The 20,309-nt window shown below is 36.2% G+C and overlaps 1 protein-coding gene across 5 annotated transcripts; it reads right to left on the bottom strand.

Moving 5' to 3' along the window:
• Positions 1-2,536: 2,536 nt before the first annotated feature.
• On the bottom strand, positions 2,537-14,821 carry LOC132198908 (uncharacterized). 5 transcript variants are annotated; one of them, XM_059623205.1, is made up of 12 exons: positions 14,429-14,821; positions 13,139-13,845; positions 12,275-12,537; positions 10,042-10,301; positions 9,700-9,989; positions 9,208-9,407; positions 8,740-9,151; positions 7,945-7,987; positions 7,765-7,888; positions 7,489-7,645; positions 6,478-6,548; positions 6,068-6,419 (listed from the first exon to the last, which is right to left on the bottom strand). In XM_059623205.1, exons 2-12 carry the CDS (start codon positions 13,346-13,348, stop codon positions 6,389-6,391), a joined length of 2,061 nt encoding a protein of 686 aa, XP_059479188.1. In that variant the 5' UTR covers positions 13,349-13,845; positions 14,429-14,821; the 3' UTR covers positions 6,068-6,388. The 5 variants fall into 5 exon arrangements, 4 of the variants coding, with proteins under 4 accessions (XP_059479186.1, XP_059479187.1, XP_059479188.1 ...); XM_059623206.1 differs by having other exon boundaries at positions 7,555-7,645; XM_059623203.1 differs by lacking the exons at positions 6,068-6,419; positions 6,478-6,548; positions 7,489-7,645; positions 7,765-7,888; positions 7,945-7,987 and adding exons at positions 2,537-3,294; positions 3,864-4,278; positions 4,336-4,510; positions 4,672-4,758.
• Between the last annotated feature and the right edge of the window lie 5,488 nt (positions 14,822-20,309).

Below are 20,309 nucleotides of genomic sequence, written 5' to 3'. Positions count from 1 at the left end.
CATATTTTATTAAAAATTTCACCCTCTTCCGTTGCTGCACTCCCTCGCGCTCACTTTTCCGAACCTGCACTGAATTCTCGCGGAGACAAAAACTAAAAACTGCGGAACTTCGAAAAGGGAATTATTTTGTCGACTCTTCACGAAAAAAAAAACGTTTCCTGGCATGCATGTGCGAGTGCGCAATGGCTGGTGGTGTTTGGTTATAAAAATAAGGTATACATGGCGTTGTAATCTGCACCTGACCCTCCACTTTTGCATTCCCTTGAGAGCCAAGGGAGGGGCTTGTGTATTTACATGAAACATGAGGTCGGCTGGATCCACACAGCTGAGGCCGCGCGCACAGTTTTGCACCAACTTTGCCTCCGCTTTTAAGACGTGTTAAGTAGACGAACAAAGAAGCCGCCGCTCCAGTAACTGATTACTCCGCTTATTATTACCCTCGGTGTGTGTCTATGAAGAAAAGGAGTCTTTTATTGCGTAGCTTGTTTGACTTTAGCTTGCGAGACGCAACTTTTCCATGCCTTGTCTCCGCTCTTCGCCGGCAAACTTTCTCTCCGCTGCAGTGTCTCAAAGAATCGATGCTTGTTTGCGGCAAATGGGGCAATAATTGAGCGGATTTCGCGCCCAATGACTTCTCCTTATTCCCTCTAATGGTCTCGTTAGCGCTCTCAATTAATTTCACCCTCTCTTTCTATCCGCGTCTATTTAATAAATAGCCGACCTTAATTTCATCCGAGAGACACACTGTGTCATGCGAATTGCGCTATATATGCCACGCAATTAATTATTCCTGTCTAAATTTTCGGGAACCGCGCTCTCGCAACGAATTTTAAAGTGGACGTTTTGAATGGGTGCGTTTACCTGCGGGTCTAAGCAATTCACGTCAGCGCTTGAAATAAATTACATTAATTATAAAAACGCCTCGTTGTTAATGAGCGGCTCATTAAAGGGGTGGATGGACCACAAAAATTTGGACCATGCCTTCCCTTTATGTGCAAATTCCAGCAACACTAATGGGAATTGCTCTAGCTACATAATATTTGTTTATTCGTCTTTTCCAAAGGCCTAAATGCTACTTTACATGTAAAATTAGAACTATTGTAAAATATTGAAATCACCTCTATGCAAAGAAATGTTGAATGATATATTATATTAAATTACTCCAAAATGCATCAGAAATATAAAATTGCGTAGAACTCTGATGCAAAAATTTGTAATACAAATAATAAAAAAAATATGCAAGGTTGACGAGCGTCCTGAAAGAGCGCTCCGCTCGCGCTAATATAAATGTAGTTCGTTCTTAATTTCTTTTTGTTTTAATTAAGGCAAAAATTATTTTTAATATTAATTCATTCAGGTTAATATTTTCAGTTTTAAACTATAAATCTTATATGCTTTTCTTTGTGACTTGTGCACGAAAATGTCAACTTTTAAACATCTGTTCCACCTGTAATTTAAAATATGCATGCGCACATAAACCAAACTATTGAAGCAGCCTGGATAATGATGCTGCAGTGCCCAGCATTAAGCCCCGCGAGAATAAACTGGAAATTTTAAGCGTAAATGAAAATTGGAACTAGAGTACACTGTGCTGGAATAAAAACTGACCGAAAATTATCAATAATTTTAAAGATGAAGTTTGAATATAGCTCGAGGCATTTTTTCTGTTGGATTTTTTCCTTTGGCCTTGACCGGCAGAGCGCAGGTGGTGCCGTTTTGTCTTTTTTCCCAAGTTCATTGTTTTCTTCAGTTGAATGTAAGCAATGTGATGTTAAAATTTGGGCAAATAAACAGCAATGATACTAAATTACGTTCCACGGATGGCAAAGTGTGGAGATTCGTTTACTCGGAGGAGCTATTGCTCGAAGGAAAGATTCCTCAGGGTGGTATTACCTTTTTCTTTTGGTTTTGATGTCTCCATTGGTGACATTTCACTGTACATAGACGTTGGGTTGTTTTTCAATTTTGAAGACGATTCCTCATCTGCTCTTTTATTTAACTAACAATAATAATACCAAATGCACAGCTGGCAGCAACATAAATTAACGACTTCGTCACGAAAATGTTGTGACACTAGCCAATAAAATGATTCTTTCCTACCAACTCCCATCTCCTACTAACTCTTAAGGCACAATATATTGCCAAAATTTGGCAATTTATCTTGGTGAAAAATTGACTTTTTTTAATGTACCAAATTTTTGTTGCTTGCTTTTTTATGCTTTTTTTTTTCTTACGGTCAGGCCTAGACAAAGTCTTGCAGGCCAGTGCCCTTTTTTAGTGGTGCAGAAGTCGCCACCCAATTATATTTATATATTTTGACATTATTTTTTGGGGGTTTCATCAGTTAAATCGAATAAGAAACATACCAGATAAATACTTTGTGCACCTTAAATTAGTTGAGAAAGTTATAGAAAACTGCAACTCAAACATATGCAATTCATGTAAGCGGGACTAGATTTCCTGGCAGAAGCCAATTCTTGACAATTGATTTTTCAAGCGGATAATCAAATTTATCATTATTATTATTATTATTGTTTCTTTATTGTATTATCCATCCATTTACAATTTTGTCAAATGAAATATACAGCAGGGAAAAAAGAAATTAACATATTTACAAGTTATTTTTGTTATTTACATATTCCTCTTCAGTAAGAACTTGTGAAAACAAACAAACTTTTTTAACAAGCCCACAAACTGAGGGAATCTCAACTCCAATGGAATAGATACAGGCAAATTATTGTACAAGCGCGACAAGCAATTGAGCGGATTTTGCCTCGAAATAGCACACGTCTGGACTGGCACGTACAACTCGAACTTCTCGCGCGTCTCATAGGCATGCACATCTCGCGTTTTAACAAAATACTGAGGGTATTTACGCACAAATTTGCAAGCCTCAATCAAGTAAATGGAAAACAGTGGCAAAACATCAAACTTCTTAAAAAGAGGCCTCGCCGAACAAACAGGCGTCAGACCAGGCCAATACCTCTCGCCGGCCATCGCACGAACAACTGATAACTATACATAGTCTTAAGCTCATAAGCTTTAGCCTCAAGGCTATAGCTTATGAGCACCTGATCATCGTTGGTTAACCTTTCAACCTCGTAAAAGAACCAGTAGGCTCATCAGGCTTCCACCATTTCATTAAAGTCTTCGTCGGTTTCTTCTGCTTCGGACTCGTGCGTAGGTGCATCTTTTGTGCTCGGCTTCGATGGCTGATTTGCTTTTTGCATTGGCACCACCTTGCACTCAAGTTTCACTTCTTCGAACGGTTTCCCAATAAAACTTTTGTAGCTTCTGAAACCATAAAATATACATATTTGTACATAAATAAAATCATCTTATGGGAGTAAAATAAGCAATGCTTATAAATGATCTTTAGATGGTCAATCGCACGAAATCTTAAGAATATTGAATCTTTTCAATCCTCTGATATGGGAAACTAGATGGAAAATAAAAATATTAGCGCAAGAAAAATAAAAATTGGTCTAGAACGAGGCTTTAAAATCGTGATTAAAGATTTGTTAAGCGCAGGCAACCAAGACAATATTCAGAGTTTTTACATATTTTTAATCGTTACTCTACAGCCCCGTGCTGGACAAATTTTTTTTCCAGCGTAAATATTTTTTATGTATGCATCTATAACCACTTATCACAGGAATTGAAAAGATGCAATATTTCTACGACAGGGCTGCGACAAGAACAATATTAAGAGATTCACAAATTGTTAATTTTGTAGTTTCTCTGATTTTATAATTAGCTTTCATTGCCATGATATTAGTCAAAGGTCCCGAATTTAAATGATTTTTAATTAAATAAAATGATTTAACGTTTAATTTATTCAATATTCTATAATATCCACTTACCTCATGCCAATGACATACGCTTGGTGTGCATCACTTTTCTCTGAAACGGTGCCAGAGAAAATATTCCGGAGTGATGAGTTCTGAGCGAAAGGATCTCCCTTTTTCAGCTGCTGCTTGAGGGCATCAAGAACTTTTGCATCCTTCGTCCTCCTGCTGCTCGATCTTTCAGGGTGATCACTCTCCGACTGGTTCATGCCACACAACATTTCCAGCCGTTTTTCCACTTCCGCAACTAACGGTGCAGCTCTGCAGAACTTAGCCACTACTTCGGGCTGCTTTCCTTTGCCAGGTAGTCCGCCTGGTGCCTTCAATCTCTTGATGGCTTCAGATTCCACCATCAAATCAACCCCACTGGCTCCAAACTCGTGTTTTGTTCTGCGAATCGCCCACGATGATTTGAATAGCTTTTGTTCTCCTGTAAATTACAATTATTTGAATATTTTGACAAAAATACCACCGATTGTGAGCTTACTTTCAGGCAAACTTTCAACTGCCTCTCTTTGCACCTGAATGTTCATGTGTACAGATCTTGCGTAATGGTGATGTCCAGCTGCGTGAAAGATTGGGAGCATTTGAGCAGTAGCGCTCAAGTAGTCATCGAATTTGGCTAGTTTGACGGCCCAAATGCATCGTTTCAAGTCTGTGATCTAAAAAATTAATGGTTTTAATCACAATTGATATATTTAGGATTACTTTCCCTAAATGTAATTCATTTAAGATATTAATTTTTTGTCTTTTAAAGGTAACAAAAATTATTAAAATGCCAAAGGTTCATTAATTTCATTAACTTAATTCATGTGCTAAGTACCATCTTAATGTAAGTGCACCACAGGGACGATGTAGGTCCTCTCTCCTTCAGCTTCTCAAAATCAACGTTCTCCTCTTTAGCCAGCAGCTGATTGTAATGAAAATATTGTTAAAATAAATTTAATTAGCATAAAACAATTGTGAGTTCACTCGCAAGCATTTTAATACTTATTTCCAGAATAAAGTTAAAGCAGCGTAGAAAATAGAAATTTTGAAAAGCATTCGCACGAGTAGGTTTTGAATTTTAAATTCAAAATCCACAAGGAATTGAAATTCACTCTCTGTTGCCAAAATCCACCTCTGGTATTAATTACGAACGATTTCCGAGCATCTGAACCGTTTTCCGACGACGGAATTTAATGGTGATTCTGGAATTTCGGGGTCAGCGGGGGTTTTTAGGAGAGAGAGAGGAATCATTCGAGGTTTTCGGCTGTTTTCTATTTTATTTTTGCAATTAATTGGGCAAAAAGAACTTTTTTAATAATTTTACTAGACGCTATATAATTTGTGGTCGTGGGGGAGGGGGGGGGGGTCAAAAAATCAGGTAAAACAAGTTGGTTTTTCATGATTTTTAATTTGGAAATTTTAGAACCTGTTTTTAACGTGAAAATTAAAGGTTTTTTCTAATTTTGACCGGTTTTCGGACTCCTGCCCCAGCTGCCAAGCGACGTTGATTCAACGTTGACTCGTCAACGCGGTTGACGTTGAGTCAACGTCACCCAATTATTTGTTGTTTATGACTTTATTGCGTTACTTTGCCAAAAAAAAATTTTACCAGCTCGAATGTAATGAACTTTTATTGTTAACTGCATTATAATTACACGATATTCAGTCCCAGAAATGTAAATAAACAAGCTTAAATATTTGAGGGAGTTGAATAAAATTTTTACACCAGAATAGGTGAAGGTTAGAATAGAAATATTTATGAACGCGAACCTAAAATTTTAATATTTGAATGTAGGAGGTTCATACCTTTACTCACAAAGCTAATTACATCAGAATTGCATTTCAGACGGTCATAAAATGCTTAATTAACAAAGTTCAACTCCGCTTCGATGAAAATCGTAGTTTGATCCCAGCTGGGAGCCATATTGAGCATGCGCCACATTTGTTCTGAGGCGGTACAGATTTAAGATTTGGCGCGAAAAGTGCATGTTAAGAAAACAAGTTTTTTAATAAAAAAAATTTTTTATGTAATCTTTAACATTTAATGTTGATACTGCAAATTTAATACTCTTTCAGAATAGATTTAATAAACCAGCTTTGACATTAACTTTCATCAGTGTCAATGAAAATAATTTTTATTGCATCTATGCTAAGTTAAAATTTTTAATTAAACATTATCAAGAAAATATTCAAATTTTCCATTACAATCAATTACAATTATTATGGGGCTTAAAAAAATTAATCTTACAACTAAAATACGTATAATACTTTATTCATTCCATGAGATGCAAAACATTTGTCTATTATGAATATAATCAAGTAAGAAAAATTCATAAGTCCAAAGAATTATACCTCACTGCTGTGCGAAAATGTACCTTAAAGATGTTAGCCGTATCTCGTTTAATGATTCAAAATTTTTCCATGAGTTAAGATATAAAATAGAATTACAGATAAAGTAATGAAATTGAGGATCAATAAGGCAATGCCTGACTATAATATCAGTAATTTTTTGCTGTTCAAGTTGGCGAGAATTAACAGACTGCAGCCAGGGTTCAGTGGTGATAGAGAGATCGAGGTGGCATCCTGAAATAATCTTAAATTTATTATTGGTCTTCACTTGAAGAAATCAAATGATACGTACATCACATTATATTTGGCTGGGATCCTCTCTCCTAAATTTATTTGTCGGGGACCCGAATGGCTTCCTTGCCCCTTGTCAAAAACGAGACCGTCGGAGGTCGTACTCGAGGTCGCTCAAGACCATGGTCTCGAACGACCTTGAAGGTGACCTCGGACGGTCTCGAACGACCTCAAAATTTTACATGACAAATATTTAGGGGCAACGGTTGCCCCTCGGTCTCGAACAACCTCAATCGGTCTCAGGCAACCTCGGACGGTTTCGAATGATCTTGGACTGTCTCAAGTATTATTCATGGTTATGATCAGAAAACGCAATTAAAATTTTTATTTTTAAGCTTGTTAATAACCTTTGGTACTTTTTAATTAGACGAAAATTATTTATACATTTGTGAATCCATAAACTATATTTTTTACTCAAATTGAATTCCACCTTTATTTTCAATTTTTGTTAAATATAATAATCTTCTAAAAAAAAAAAATTCTTGCTGACCCCGAATAATTTTTGTGTGGCCTTATTAACAGAGTGATTTAAGTTAAATTATTTGTGAAAAAAATTATAATAAATTTTATTTTCAATGCATGCAGGTGTTATATTTATGTAACGTATTTTCCTAAATTAAACAAAAAATTCAATTTGATTGGAAAATTTATGTTAAATAAGCAAAGCAACTTAAATCACTCTATAAATAAGGCCACACAAAAATTATTCGGGGTCAGAAAGTTTTTTTAGAAGATTAAAAGTAAAGGTGGAATTCAATTTGAGTAAAAAATATAGTTTATGGATTCACAAATGCATAAATAATTTTCCTCTAATTAAAAAGTACCAAAGGTTATTAACAAGCTTAAAAATAAAAATTTTAATTGCATTTTCTGATAATAACCATAAATAATACTTGAGACAGTCCAAGGTTGTTCGAGACCGTCCGAGGTCACCTGAGACCGTTCGTGGTCGATGGACACCTCCGAGGTTGTTCGAGACCATATTATGGTCTTGAGCAACCTCGAGTACAACCTCCGACGGTCTCGTTTTTGACAAGGGGGTGCAGCCTCGCAGGTATAGGTGGATGTTGGGGTGTACGTGATGGGTACTGCTGACGACTTTGTTGGTCGAGAGACGGATGAGGAGAGTTGGTTTCCCACAACAGTTGATCAATTTGTCTTCCCAATTCCTAAAAAAAAAGTTAAGTAAATTAAGCCAACCAATTAGTTTAAATTTTCTTTTTATTGCTCCCCTATGTTGAAAACTGGAGAAAAATTATGACTAAGACCTTTAAATTTTAATAATTACTTTAGTGTGTATGGGCCAAAATATAAAACAACCCTCTCTGCTGGCTGGAGTTCTGAAAGTTGCCTCGGAATGGCAAGCTGTGACGAGGTGATTTTGGCTAGGACTCTGACTGATGTGGGTCGGCCTGAAGAATTTAACAATTAATCTAATGTTTATGGTCACAAAATATAAAACTAAAACCTCTGCTTGCTGGGGGTCTGTAAGTTTCCACGGCATGGCAAACCTTGATGGTGAGTTTAACTTTCAATTGTTGCTAATTATAACCTGCAGATTTGTTCGTACATTGCACAACACATCATACACAGATGCCGTGGGCAGAATATTGTTTGTAAAAAACCACGGAAAGCTTGTAAATTCAGCCTATTTTAAACAAACTTGGTCAGTCAATCGCTAAAGATGAAATAAATAGATAAATACGCAAAGTCGTAAACATAAAAAGAAGGAAGGGCCGTCCGCCTACTTCTCTCGCCACCACCAGAGGGCAGTAACGTGCAATTTTCACGTTGAATTAAAGTCGAATTTTCAACTATAAACTTTTTGCTTTAACAGTGTTTTTTGCAACAATTTATAAACAAAAACTTTTTTCAGAGTTTCAGTGAAGGTATATTTGAGTCTCTGTGTTCATTAATTTAAATTTGGGCATTCTAATAAAGGTTAACCGTGCGTTGAACAGTTGACGTTGATTCAACCGCAGTTGAATTAGTTGCCTGGCAGCTGGGGTGGGGTTTGATTTAGGGGGATAGGCAAAGTTTTGAGAAGATCAGATTATCTTGAAATTGCAAGAATTTCCAACTTTGGCCGCCCATGGAGGCCGCCGGTTTGCGAAATCGGCCATACAAAAAAACCTGTCTAAAATTGCCGCAAAGTAGTTATTTTTTCTTTCCCCAAGTAAGACACTTGGAAAAAAGGCTTTGATATATACTAATTATGATGGAGAATAATAAAAAATAAAGATAAAATAATAAATAAAAATACCAGAAGTCCTTCGTGGATCAGCAAGTGTGCTCTGAGACCCCTTTGGTAGTCCTGTCCGGCGAGTATGATTCCGCAAGTGCGATTCGAGTAGAGAACCTTGATGAGATCTTCGATGCCGCTGCCTCGCATGATATTGCCGACTGCTCCGAGAAAATTTAGCCACAAGTGCCATGGGCCTAATGAAGGCACTATTCGGGCAATTTCGACGTCAGTGTTGCGTAAGTTGATATGTATTTTCAGCGTCTTTAGGTAAAGTGCGTTGTCAACAGTGAAAATGACCCTGTTTTGGTTCTTCACTGGGCACATTCCAATCGTGGCCTTCATTGCAGTGAAAAGACTGCTGTAGTTATTTGCAGGCTGTTGGATTCGTGGGGTTATTAGAAATCCGGCGTTATTTGCAGTCTCCTGAGCTCTGGAATTTATGGGTAATTATAAAATTTGTTGGTCAGCATATTCAAATTACTGTACCCATGTTCTTTTTCCAGCCACCCCTTCCAGCCTATGTGGCTCTCAGTAGTTTGCTCGAGCCAACTGTCGCACTCGCTTTCAAAATCATCGTGCCGATTGTCTTTCTTTACAGGCATGACATCCTCATACAGGGAAATCATAGGGGTTGTTGCTTCCTCAGGGCACTCTAAGACTTGGATATTATAAAATTCCTCAGCAACCTAGGGCATGATAAAGAACAAATAAATGAATTTTTATTTCCCAAACACAACAAATAATGAAGTAATAAAGATTTTAAATACAACACACTTCAGGCAATATACGACAGTAAATCAATTTAATTTAAAATACTGACATGCAGCGTTTTTTATTTTATTTTGTTTTTTATTTTTAGAACATTTGAGTCTTGAGCTTATGGAGCGTCACCGCGAATCGCGAGTATGCCGACAATGCCGATATCTCGTGGTTAAAAGCTATGGTCATATAAATTTTCTTTGTGGAGTACATATTAACCTTTTTGACTGGCTCCCTTGGAATGGGCTGTTGCAAATCTATTGCTGTGCGGGGAGAAACTATCTGCAGTCCTATTAGATGGTGCAGCTGCACTTCCCCTTCGAACGAGAAGCTGCTGATGTCCAGGTTGTCCCAGCCGTACTGTACATAGCCTCCTTCGAGGATTCTTGGCATTTGAGAGGCGTTCGTTTTAAATAAGTTCAAAATTTCTGTGTAGGCTGAAGTGAGTCCAAATTTGTTGCAGAAATTTATAATCCTCTTGGATTTAAACTGCTGGTAGATGACGGCTCCTTTTAATTTTATTGTTATTGAAAACATCAGCCCAAGCAAAAATAAACAGACCGAGATAGAGTTGTATCGGGGAAACGTAGCCTCTGGCAACCACTACTTTTTGAAGAATTTGGCAGGCAGTGATCAACGGTAGAGCAGATCCAAGGCGTTTGCCTCCTACCGTCTCCAGAAATTCTCTGACCAAGGGAGGAACTTTAGAGGCTGGGTCATCCAATTCACTATATGACGGAAAGTGGGTGGTGTTCGTAGGCAGCCTCAAGATTTCGTCTCTCAACAGTCCTGCAACCTCCTTTGTCTTGTCAGCCTGGGACCTAAAATTGTAAAAATAATTTTTGAGTGAGCGCTTTTTAAATTATCATGGCCCATGATTGGAAAGGGTCTTTGATGAAATTTGGCATACAAAATGCCAAATTCTATCATTTTTATTTATTGGTTTTTCTGTTTGAGTTATTTTAACATCATTCAGAGTCACAATATTTGGATATCAATTTTCATGAGTCAATTTGTGACACATTATTCATGATATTTAAAAAAAAAAAGCAAAGTTGGACGCGATCACAGACTGTGTGTTTGCGTTCGCGACCAGCTTAAGAGAAATAATTGTGATCGCGATCAAGTTATTTGCGCAAGAATATTGCTACGGTGGCGCTTGGTAAGCTAAACAATAAGTCAGGTCACTGTGATGTTTGCTATGTCAGCTATATGAGTCAGGTATAAATGCTTGTACTGTATTGTGTATTGAGGAGAAGAGTATTGGAGAGTGTGCTGGATTAACCATGCAATAAAGAACACCATTGCAACTAGTTGGCTGCGCCTAAATCCAACTTCCACCCATAGCAGTTGGAGGAGGTGCGAGTTTTGACTCCGGAACCGTGAATTACAACCCTGGCACCAAGGATGGACGATGATGGACGCTACGCCATGGTTCCAGTACCAGCTCGTGAACCGAGGTGCTAGTGAAATGCATTTTTACCGCAACGCCAATGGTGAGGGAATCAGTCTGCCCGTTTTTTCTAGGACGTGGAAAGAGGACGAAGACTGGCCCAAATGCACGAGACAGGTCATCTCGATGGAAGTGGTCCGAGGTGCAAGCAAAACAGCCAAACTATGTAAGTTCATACAGCCTTCAGAAGAGAAAAGGCTCCATCAATTTCGGCCCAAGATTTTTAAATTTCTTTTTGGACACTGAATTAATTGGCAAATCGAGTAGTTGGTGGTGACCTTTTTTGCACGTTGAGGTGTGCGAGGAGCCGAGATAGATTGGAAGATGACGTTTTCGGACTTGTTTTTGAATGCCAAACGCAGTCACACAGAAAGAACTGCAAGCACAGCAGTTAGCAGTCAAAGGCCCTTGGAGTGAGCGCGTGAATTTGCCTGCGCCGAGTTTTGGACTGTCAGCGAAATTCCAGAAGAGAGTGACCAACGGATTGTGTTAGTTTTTAATGACGTTTTTTATTGCTTTTGACGAGCGAAATGAATCGACGTTTTTTTTTTATTGTTCTCTTTTCCGCCAAAAAATGACCCGAAGAGTGAATTAAATTAAAATGCTCTTTTTACCCCTGTAATTGGGGGGGGGGGCACCTCCTTCTGGGGTTTTTGGTATTCTTGGGTGTAGTAATTTTGAAGGGGAGGGATGCTACGGTTGGGCTTGGTAAGCTAAACAATAAGTCAGGTCACTGTGATGTTTTCTATGTCAGCTATATGAGTCAGGTATAAATGCTTGTACTGTTTTTGTTTGAAGAAGTTGACACTCGAGGAGATGATCATGGAAATGAAGATTCGGGCTTTTCCTCGTTGCAAAAAAATTGTTTTTATTAAAAAACAAACGGCTGTACCAGTTTCGGTCACGGTCTGCGACCCTATTTCATGAGCAAACGCGCTGCTCGCTGACTAATACAAGAATATTCTGACCGAAACTGGTAGAGCCGTTTGTTTTTTAATAAAAACAATTTTTTGCAACGAGGAAAAGCCCGAATCTTCATTTCCATGCTTGTACTGTATTGTGTATTAAGAAGAAGAGTATTGGAGAGTGTGCTGGATTAACCATGCAATAAAGAACACCACTGCAACTAGTTGGCTGCGCCTCATTCTAACTTCCACCCATAGCAATATTTTAACACTTAAGCTGAATTACGTTTGTTTTTTTGTTTTGTATATTGAACACCGAAAACGGAAATGAAAATCATGTTTAAAATTTTACTGTTTTAAAAATAATTTACTATATTTAATTATTATTTGTGTTCATTATCAATCACATACCACAAGTAAATTTAACGGATCGAACCTGTTGCTCATGTCAAAGTGGTCGCCGAGAATCTGCTCTACGGAGCTTTTTTTGGTGTAAATCGTCGACTTTCCTGGCCGCTTACTTATAAGATACTCCTTCACCATAAGTTCCTGGACTTTTTCTTCTATTATTTTTGGCTCGACTGCTGTCAGTTCTTTAAATCTTTTCGCCTCTTGGAGTATTTCAGTCATGCTGACTTGGTGGGGAAAACGTGTGGCCCACTTGGCCAGTGCCTTGATTGCAGCTGTGTCTTTGGGCGGCTGTAACATATAATGTCTTTTTTATAATCAACTGAAAGCTTGTACACGGAGAAACTAATTGATAATAAAATTATTGTCATAATCTAACAATCACAATTCAAATGAGACTCCTTTTAAAACTCAAGTGACCGTGTGAAACAAATTGTGGCATTAAATATATATTTCAAGAACTCTTTAACTTAAAATTTCCTAAATTTTATTCATTTTCATTATTTTTATATAATATTTTATTGACCTGACGTAATCCGGGTCAGGGTTCAACAGAGTCGCCATCAATAATCAAAATTGACGTAAAAAGGGCTGGAGGAGGGGTGCTTCATGGACAAAAAGAGATAGGACAAACTCAAAGGAATGGTGCGAGCTCCGGGATTCTAAATCTACTAGAAAAAAACGAGTTTTCTAACGGTGTGCATTTTATTTCGTGTCAATTTAGAATTGTGTTAGAAATTTGCGTTTGAAAACGGTCAAATTTTGTCAAAAATTCATGGTCGTATCTCCGAGCTTTGAAAAGAACCGTTTGGAGCCAAAAACGGCACACCGGCGAAAAACTCGTTTCACGAGGATGCCGAAAATGCCCTACATTGAGAATTATAAAACCTACCTTAATGGTGTACGTCGTGTACGCCCTCCAACACTTGTCATGACACAGAATTCGACTTTCAGGAGCAAGTCCAGCAGCCAGTCCATCATTCTTGGCAAGACTAACTTCAATGAATCTCTGCGTACCCTTCGACTGGGTCAGTATTCCTTCACCCACCGGAACTGTTCCATTGCAAAGTTTGCAAATTCTTGCTTGTTGCGGTTCCCCCATTTTCGTCAGTTTCTCAATTTAAATATCATCAACCTTGTTTCGTTTCGTATGATAACTCTATTATTTGTTTTTTATTGTGATTGCAGTCATTGTTGATTATAAAAATGTTGCAACAATTGCTCAGGCATAATTCACACCGTTTGTTGGGCTCTTCCTAAGCAAGCGGCTATTTATTTTACTTCTAATTTGCAAAATGATTTTTATTGTTATATCACAAAGGCGATAGAGGATATCAGTTTGGATTTTGGATTTATTCTTAATTTTATCCTCATTAAAACAACCGGTGGAAAAACGAATGGCGCGGTAAAAATCATGGCAGCCGTTTCGGAGATAGAGGATTTTAGTTTGGAATTTGGATTTATTTTAGATTTTTCCCTAACTTGAAAACGGGCGGAAAAAAGAATGGCGTGGTCAAAATCAAGATCCCATGAGCCGTTTCGGAGATATTGACGTCTGAAAATCGATTTCTTGGGCACTCCTTAAAAATTTACCCGTCCCTGCAACAATTAAAAATGAGAGACTGTTGAGTTCGGATTTGGCTTAGGTTGCGTTAGGTTGTCAAAATTAAATGAAAAATTAATCAAAGTGAATAAAATATGGGAAAATTAAAGTTAAAGAGTTGCTTTACACGGCCCTCGTGTTGAAATATTATTTTCCACGGACGCATGGAGATATAAAAGGGTTTGCTTAGATTAGTGCCATTTGAAATGTAATTTTTTTACAAACAAAAACCTAAATGGAAAGTTGTGGCCAAAGACATGCTCTTTCTTTTTTTGCATTGAAAAAATTTGAGTTTAAAAATTTTTTATACCAAAAAATAAAAATTTTAAATTAATATTTTTGTACAAAAATAAAAATATTTGTTAACATTTTTTCTGAGATAGGCATTCGATCTAGCATATATTCATTAGTCTGACAAAAATTTAAACATAATTCTATGTGAAGTACAACAAGCAAATAAAAAGTTTTTGCTAAGTTAAATTTCATCTCTAACTATTTTGCCTTCCTAGTTAAAAAGATTGAACTGAAATTTTGAAAAGGGGGTATTTGCTAGGCGATTAAAACTCTCAACCTACTTACCAAACGGAGGCCTTTTTCACGTATGCTGATTCATGTTTAGCTGCAACAGACGCTATTTTTTCACCTGAAATCGCTTCCTCGGCCTCAATTTGCCTCGTTATACATGTCAAGCAAAATAGTTGCTTAATAGATCAATTTAATTCAATTATAAAATATTAAAAAAAAAATCATAGATATTTTAAACTTTTTTATATTTAGAATTGCCACAATATAAAATTCTTTTCATCCACAGAACCGCCAGTAAGTTCTGTGAATAAAACCAACGTCTTTTACAATATTGGATGATTGAATAACACTTTATTACTTTAAAGTGAAATTAGCAACACAAATAAAGTGACCACAATTATAAAACAGTAACCATAACGTAACCGACACAAAGGAGAACAGAAGTGAGGCCCCGATTCCTTGCGCTCCGGATATTTATTGGCAACATATTTCCTGTTGTTGAGTCCTCTTGCCGCGCGGTCAGGCGTCCTGTGCCATTGACTTTCAAAGTCTGATATCCCTGTGGTTGTTAACTTCATTTCAGCACCATTTCCTTTGTACTTGAAACAACTCACAATGTCTTTATAACCACTAATTATTAATTAATTTAATCGCGTATCTAAATAAATTAATATGGTTAATTAGTTATAATTTTGTAATTTTATACCTGTGATGTTAACAACATTATATTTTAAGTTGCAATCATTGAGGCATTTTTCATGGTTATGTATCATCTCTAACTCATTTGCCTTGATAATATAAAAGATTGATCCGAAAATATTGAGAAGGGGAGATTTGAAGGGGGATCGAACCCGTCAACCTCCTCAACAAACCGAGGGCTTTTCTAGGTCTCTCGACTCAATTGTAGCATCTTCAGATTCAATTTTTTTTTAACTTGACTCACCTCTACTGTATTTATTCTCCACGTTTTACATGTCTAGCAAAAAAGGCGCCAAATAGATCGGTTTTTTTTCATATCAAATTAATCAAAATTCACAAAAAAGTAAGAAAATTAGACGATTTTCATCAATTTAATTTTTTTAGAAGTTTCAATCTTTGTGTCATTTTTCATGGTTTTATATCATCTCTAACTCATTTGCCTTCATAATTTAAAAAATTCATGCGAAAATATTGAAAAGGGAAGATTTGCCGGGCGATCGAACCCGTCAACCTCCTTACCAAACCGAGGGCTTTTCTAGGTCTCTCGACTCAATTGTAGCATCTTCAGATGCATTTTTTTTTTTACTTGAATCACCTCTACTGTCTCCACGTTTTACATGTCTAGCAAAAAAGGTGCTAAATAGATCGTTTTTTTTTCATATCAAATTAATCAAAATTCACAAAAAAGTAAGAAAATTAGACGATTTTCATCAATTTATTTTTTTAGAAGTTTCAATCTTTGTGTCATTTTTCATGGTTTTATATAATCTCTAACTCATTTGCCTTCATAATTTAAAAAATTCATGCGAAAATATTGAAAAGGGAAGATTTCCCGGGCGATCGAACCCGTCAACCTCCTCAATAAACCGAGGACTTTTCTAGGTCTCTCGACTCAATTGTAGCATCTTCAGATGCAATTTTTTTTAAATTAAATCACCTCTCATGTCTTTATTATCCACGATTTACAAGTGTAGCAAAAAAGGCGTTAAATAGATCGTTTTTATTTTCATATCAAATTAATCAAAATTCATAAAAAAGTAAGAAAATTAGACGATTTTCATCGATTTAATTTTTTTAGAAGGTTCAATATTTGTGTCATTTTTCATGGTTTTATATCATCTCTAACTCATTTGCCTTCATAATTTAAAAAATTGATGCGAAAATATTGAAAAGGGGAGATTTGCCGGGTGATCGAACCCGTCAACCTCCTCGACAAACCGAGGACTTTTCTAGGTCTCTCGACTCAATTGTAGCATCTTCAGATGCAATTTTTTTTAACTTGAATCACCTCTACTGTATTTATTCTCCACGATTTACTTGTCTAGCAAAAAAGGCGCTAAATAGATCGTTTTTTTTTTCATATCTAAAATATCAAAATTCATAAAAAAGTAAGAAAATTAGACGATTTTCATCGATTTAATTTTTTTAGAAGGTTCAATATTTGTGTCATTTTTCATGGTTTTATATCATCTCTAACTCATTTGCCTTCATAATTTAAAAAATTGATGCGAAAATATTGAAAAGGGAAGATTTGCCGGGCGATCGAACCCGTCAACCTCCTCAACAAACCGAGGGCTTTTCTAGGTCTCTCGACTCAATTGTAGCATCTTCAGATGCAATTTTTTTTAACTTGAATCACCTCTACTGTATTTATTCTCCACGTTTTACATGTCTAGCAAAAAAGGCGCTAAATAGATCTTTTTTTTATCATATCAAAAATATCAAAATTCATAAAAAGTAAGAAAATTAGACGATTTTCATCAATTTAATTTTTTTAGAAGTTTCAATATTTGTGTCATTTTTTATGGTTTTATATCATCTCTAACTCATTTGCCTTCAAAATTTAAAATATTGATGCGAAAATATTGAAAAGGGGAGATTTGCCGGGCGATCGAACCCGTCAACCTCCTCAACAAACCGAGGGCTTTTCTAGGTCTCTCGACTCAATTGTAGCATCTTCAGATGCAATTTTTTTTAACTAGAATCACCTCTACTGTATTTATTCTCCACGTTTTACTTGTCTAGCAAAAAAGGCGCTAAATAGATCGCTTTTTTATCATATCTAAAATATCAAAATTCATAAAAAAGTAAGAAAATTAGACGATTTTCATCGATTTAATTTTTTTAGAAGTTTCAATCTTTGTGTCATTTTTCATGGTTTTATATCATCTCTAACTCATTTGCCTTCATAATTTAAAAAATTGATGCGAAAATATTGAAAAGGGAAGATTTGCCGGGCGATCGAACCCGTCAACCTCCTCAACAAACCGAGGGCTTTTCTAGGTCTTTCGACTCAATTGTAGCATCTTCAGATGCAATTTTTTTTAACTAGAATCACCTCTACTGTATTTATTCTCCACGTTTTACTTGTCTAGCAAAAAAGGCGCTAAATAGATCGCTTTTTTTCATATCAAAAATATCAAAATTCATAAAAAAGTATGAAAATTAGACGATTTTATACAATTTAATTTTTTTAGAAGTTTCAATCTTTGTGTCATTTTTCATGGTTTTATATCATCTCTTACTCATTTGCCTTCATAATTTAAAAAATTCATGCGAAAATATTGAAAAGGGAAGATTTGCCGGGCGATCGAACCCGTCAACCTCCTGAACAAACCGAGGGCTTTTCTAGGTCTCTCGATTCAATTGTAGCATCTTCAGATGCAATTTTTTTTAACTTGAATCACCTCTACTGTATTTATTCTCCACGTTTTACATGTCTAGCAAAAAAGGCGCCAAATAGATCGGTTTTTTTTCATATTAAATTAATCAAAATTCACAGAAAAGTAAGAAAATTAGACGATTTTCATCAATTTAATTTTTTTAGAAGTTTCAATCTTTGTGTCATTTTTTATGGTTTTATATCATCTCTAACTCATTTGCCTTCATAATTTAAAAAATTGATGCGAAAATATTGAAAAGGGGAGATTTGCCGGGTGATCGAACCCGTCAACCTCCTTAACAAACCGAGGGCTTTTCTAGGTCTCTCGACTCAATTGTAGCATCTTCAGATGCAATTTTTTTTAACTAGAATCACCTCTACTGTATTTATTCTCCACGTTTTACATTTGTAGCAAAAGAGGCGCCAAATGGATCGGTTTTTTTTTCATATCAAAAATATCAAAATTCATAAAAAAGTAAGAAAATTAGACGATTTTCATCAATTTAATTTTTTTAGAATTTTTAGAGGCATTTATCAAGGTTTTATATCATCTCTTTCTCATTTGCCTTCATAATTTATAAGATTTATCTGAAAATATTGAAAATGGGAGATTTGCATAACAATTGAACCCCGCAACCTACTTACCAAGAGGGCTTTTTCACGTTTTTGGTTCATATTTGGCAGCAACAGATGCAATATTTTTTAACTTATATCGCTTCTTCTTTCTATATTCGCCATCATTTCTAGCAAAATAGTTGGCAAACAGATCTTATTTATATAAAAACTTTTTCAAAATTCACAAAAAAAAAATGTTATTTTTTTAATTTTATTTTTAGTTCCACCCTTTGAGGCATTTTTCATTTTTTTAATTTCATCTGTAACCAATTTACCCTCATAATTTATAACATCAAACTGATAATATTTAAAAGATGAGATTTGCAAGGCGAAATTTAGCAACTACTTGGATTACTGCTCTTCTTTCATAATAATCATCTACTCTATTAAATTATTATTTTATGTATTAATTCTCTGCCTGATTATGTTTTGTCTGAAATCCTGTTAAAAAAAAATAGTCATTTTTATAAATAGCCTTTTTCTGTATTAACAAGATTGTAAAACGACCTTTAAAAATTTATGTTTGCAGAAAATTTTGTTCAAGCATTTTTGGAGAATTTAAGCCACGTTCTAAAAATAATTAAGGTTTTGATAGGTGTTAATTTCAATGACGGACGGCGCCTGTGGTTTTTGTGTGCTGGCCGGTGTTTTCGAGAGCGTGCAATTTCCAGGATCCCCTGCATTGCAGAACAAAGGGTGGCACAAGATAAGGCGGAATAGGCGCAGCTCAACCTCTCCTACGAGTTGCTGGTTAAAAATTTACAACTCTTTCGCATATCCGGAACAGTCTTCCTAAAGGAAAGCGAGTTTTGCTGTATTTTCGGTGAACGCTGCAGTCGCGCGGTGTCAGACGCATTTTTTACGGCCATTGTGCAGCGGGCGCATTGATTTTGTGTCATTTCCGCAGACTGCGTGTGCCGTGCAGAATTCATTTCACGTACATTCTTCATCATTAGACCTACTTTCAAGAGACAGAGTTAATATTCTAATGCACAACAGAAATCATCTGCTCTCACGAGTCATTTGCAAAGTGCGCCGCGCCTGCCGCCGCCCAGATAAGAATTGAGATGGTGAAAAATGTGCAGTCGAGTGAAGATGGCTGTGCTAATTTGCTTGCCAGAGTTGGCTATCTTGGGCAGCGGTGCTGTTTTACGTGAGCAACAAACTGAATGCGAATGTTAATTTCAGATACGCGGGCGAAATTGCGTTCAAATCCTTCCTTGTTTTGCGCCAAGGCAAGGCGAAAATGAATATGCGAGCTGGGGGATCACAACTGTCGTCGCGCGCCAGCACCAATGGAGCAGCCTACGCCGTGTCTCGGCCTAAAAAGGAAAATAAGTGCCACATTTTGAGAAGAGCAGAGGCAAAAAGCTGCGAGTGTTATTCTCAAAATCCTCAAATTGTCATTCAAATTTGTGAGATTTTGCAGAAAATAAATAGAGCAGAGGCAAAATCACACATTTTCTTCCTGCTTAGCAGCATCTGTATTCCTTACCTACTAATAATTTTGTGCATTAACGTTTTCTTTATATGCTAGTAAATTACAATTTTAATTAATAATTTATGGATTGAGCCAAGTTGATTTTTAGTGCGATAAAAGCTAAAAAATGCTATTATAGTTATTATATTGCATTACAATACCATTTTTTGCACTAAATTATGACATTTTTATTCTGCAATTTTGCAGCTGGAGATGAATAAACGCAAAAAAAATTAGAAAAATCGGAAATAAAAAAAAATTAAAAAAAGAATTGATTAAACAATCAGATTTTTCTTATTTTCCTATTCGATTTTTACGCCTTTCTCATCCTTTTCCCTTACGAAAGTGAATTAATTTTGAAATGAAAAAGTGACAGTCACTCTCTTGGTGCAGAAAATGCCAGCAGCGAAATGAAAGAGAAGGTGCGGCACACAATATAACTGGGGGAGGGATTTTTACATTAAGTAGCCACAAGCATT

Source organism: Neocloeon triangulifer, unplaced genomic scaffold (genome assembly GCF_031216515.1).
Source record: "Neocloeon triangulifer isolate White Clay Creek 2 clone unplaced genomic scaffold, ASM3121651v1 ptg000013l, whole genome shotgun sequence".
NCBI classification, from domain to species: Eukaryota; Metazoa; Arthropoda; class Insecta; order Ephemeroptera; family Baetidae; genus Neocloeon; species Neocloeon triangulifer.
Note: the sequence above shows the minus strand (reverse complement) of the source record. Positions and strands in the feature narration are given on the sequence as shown.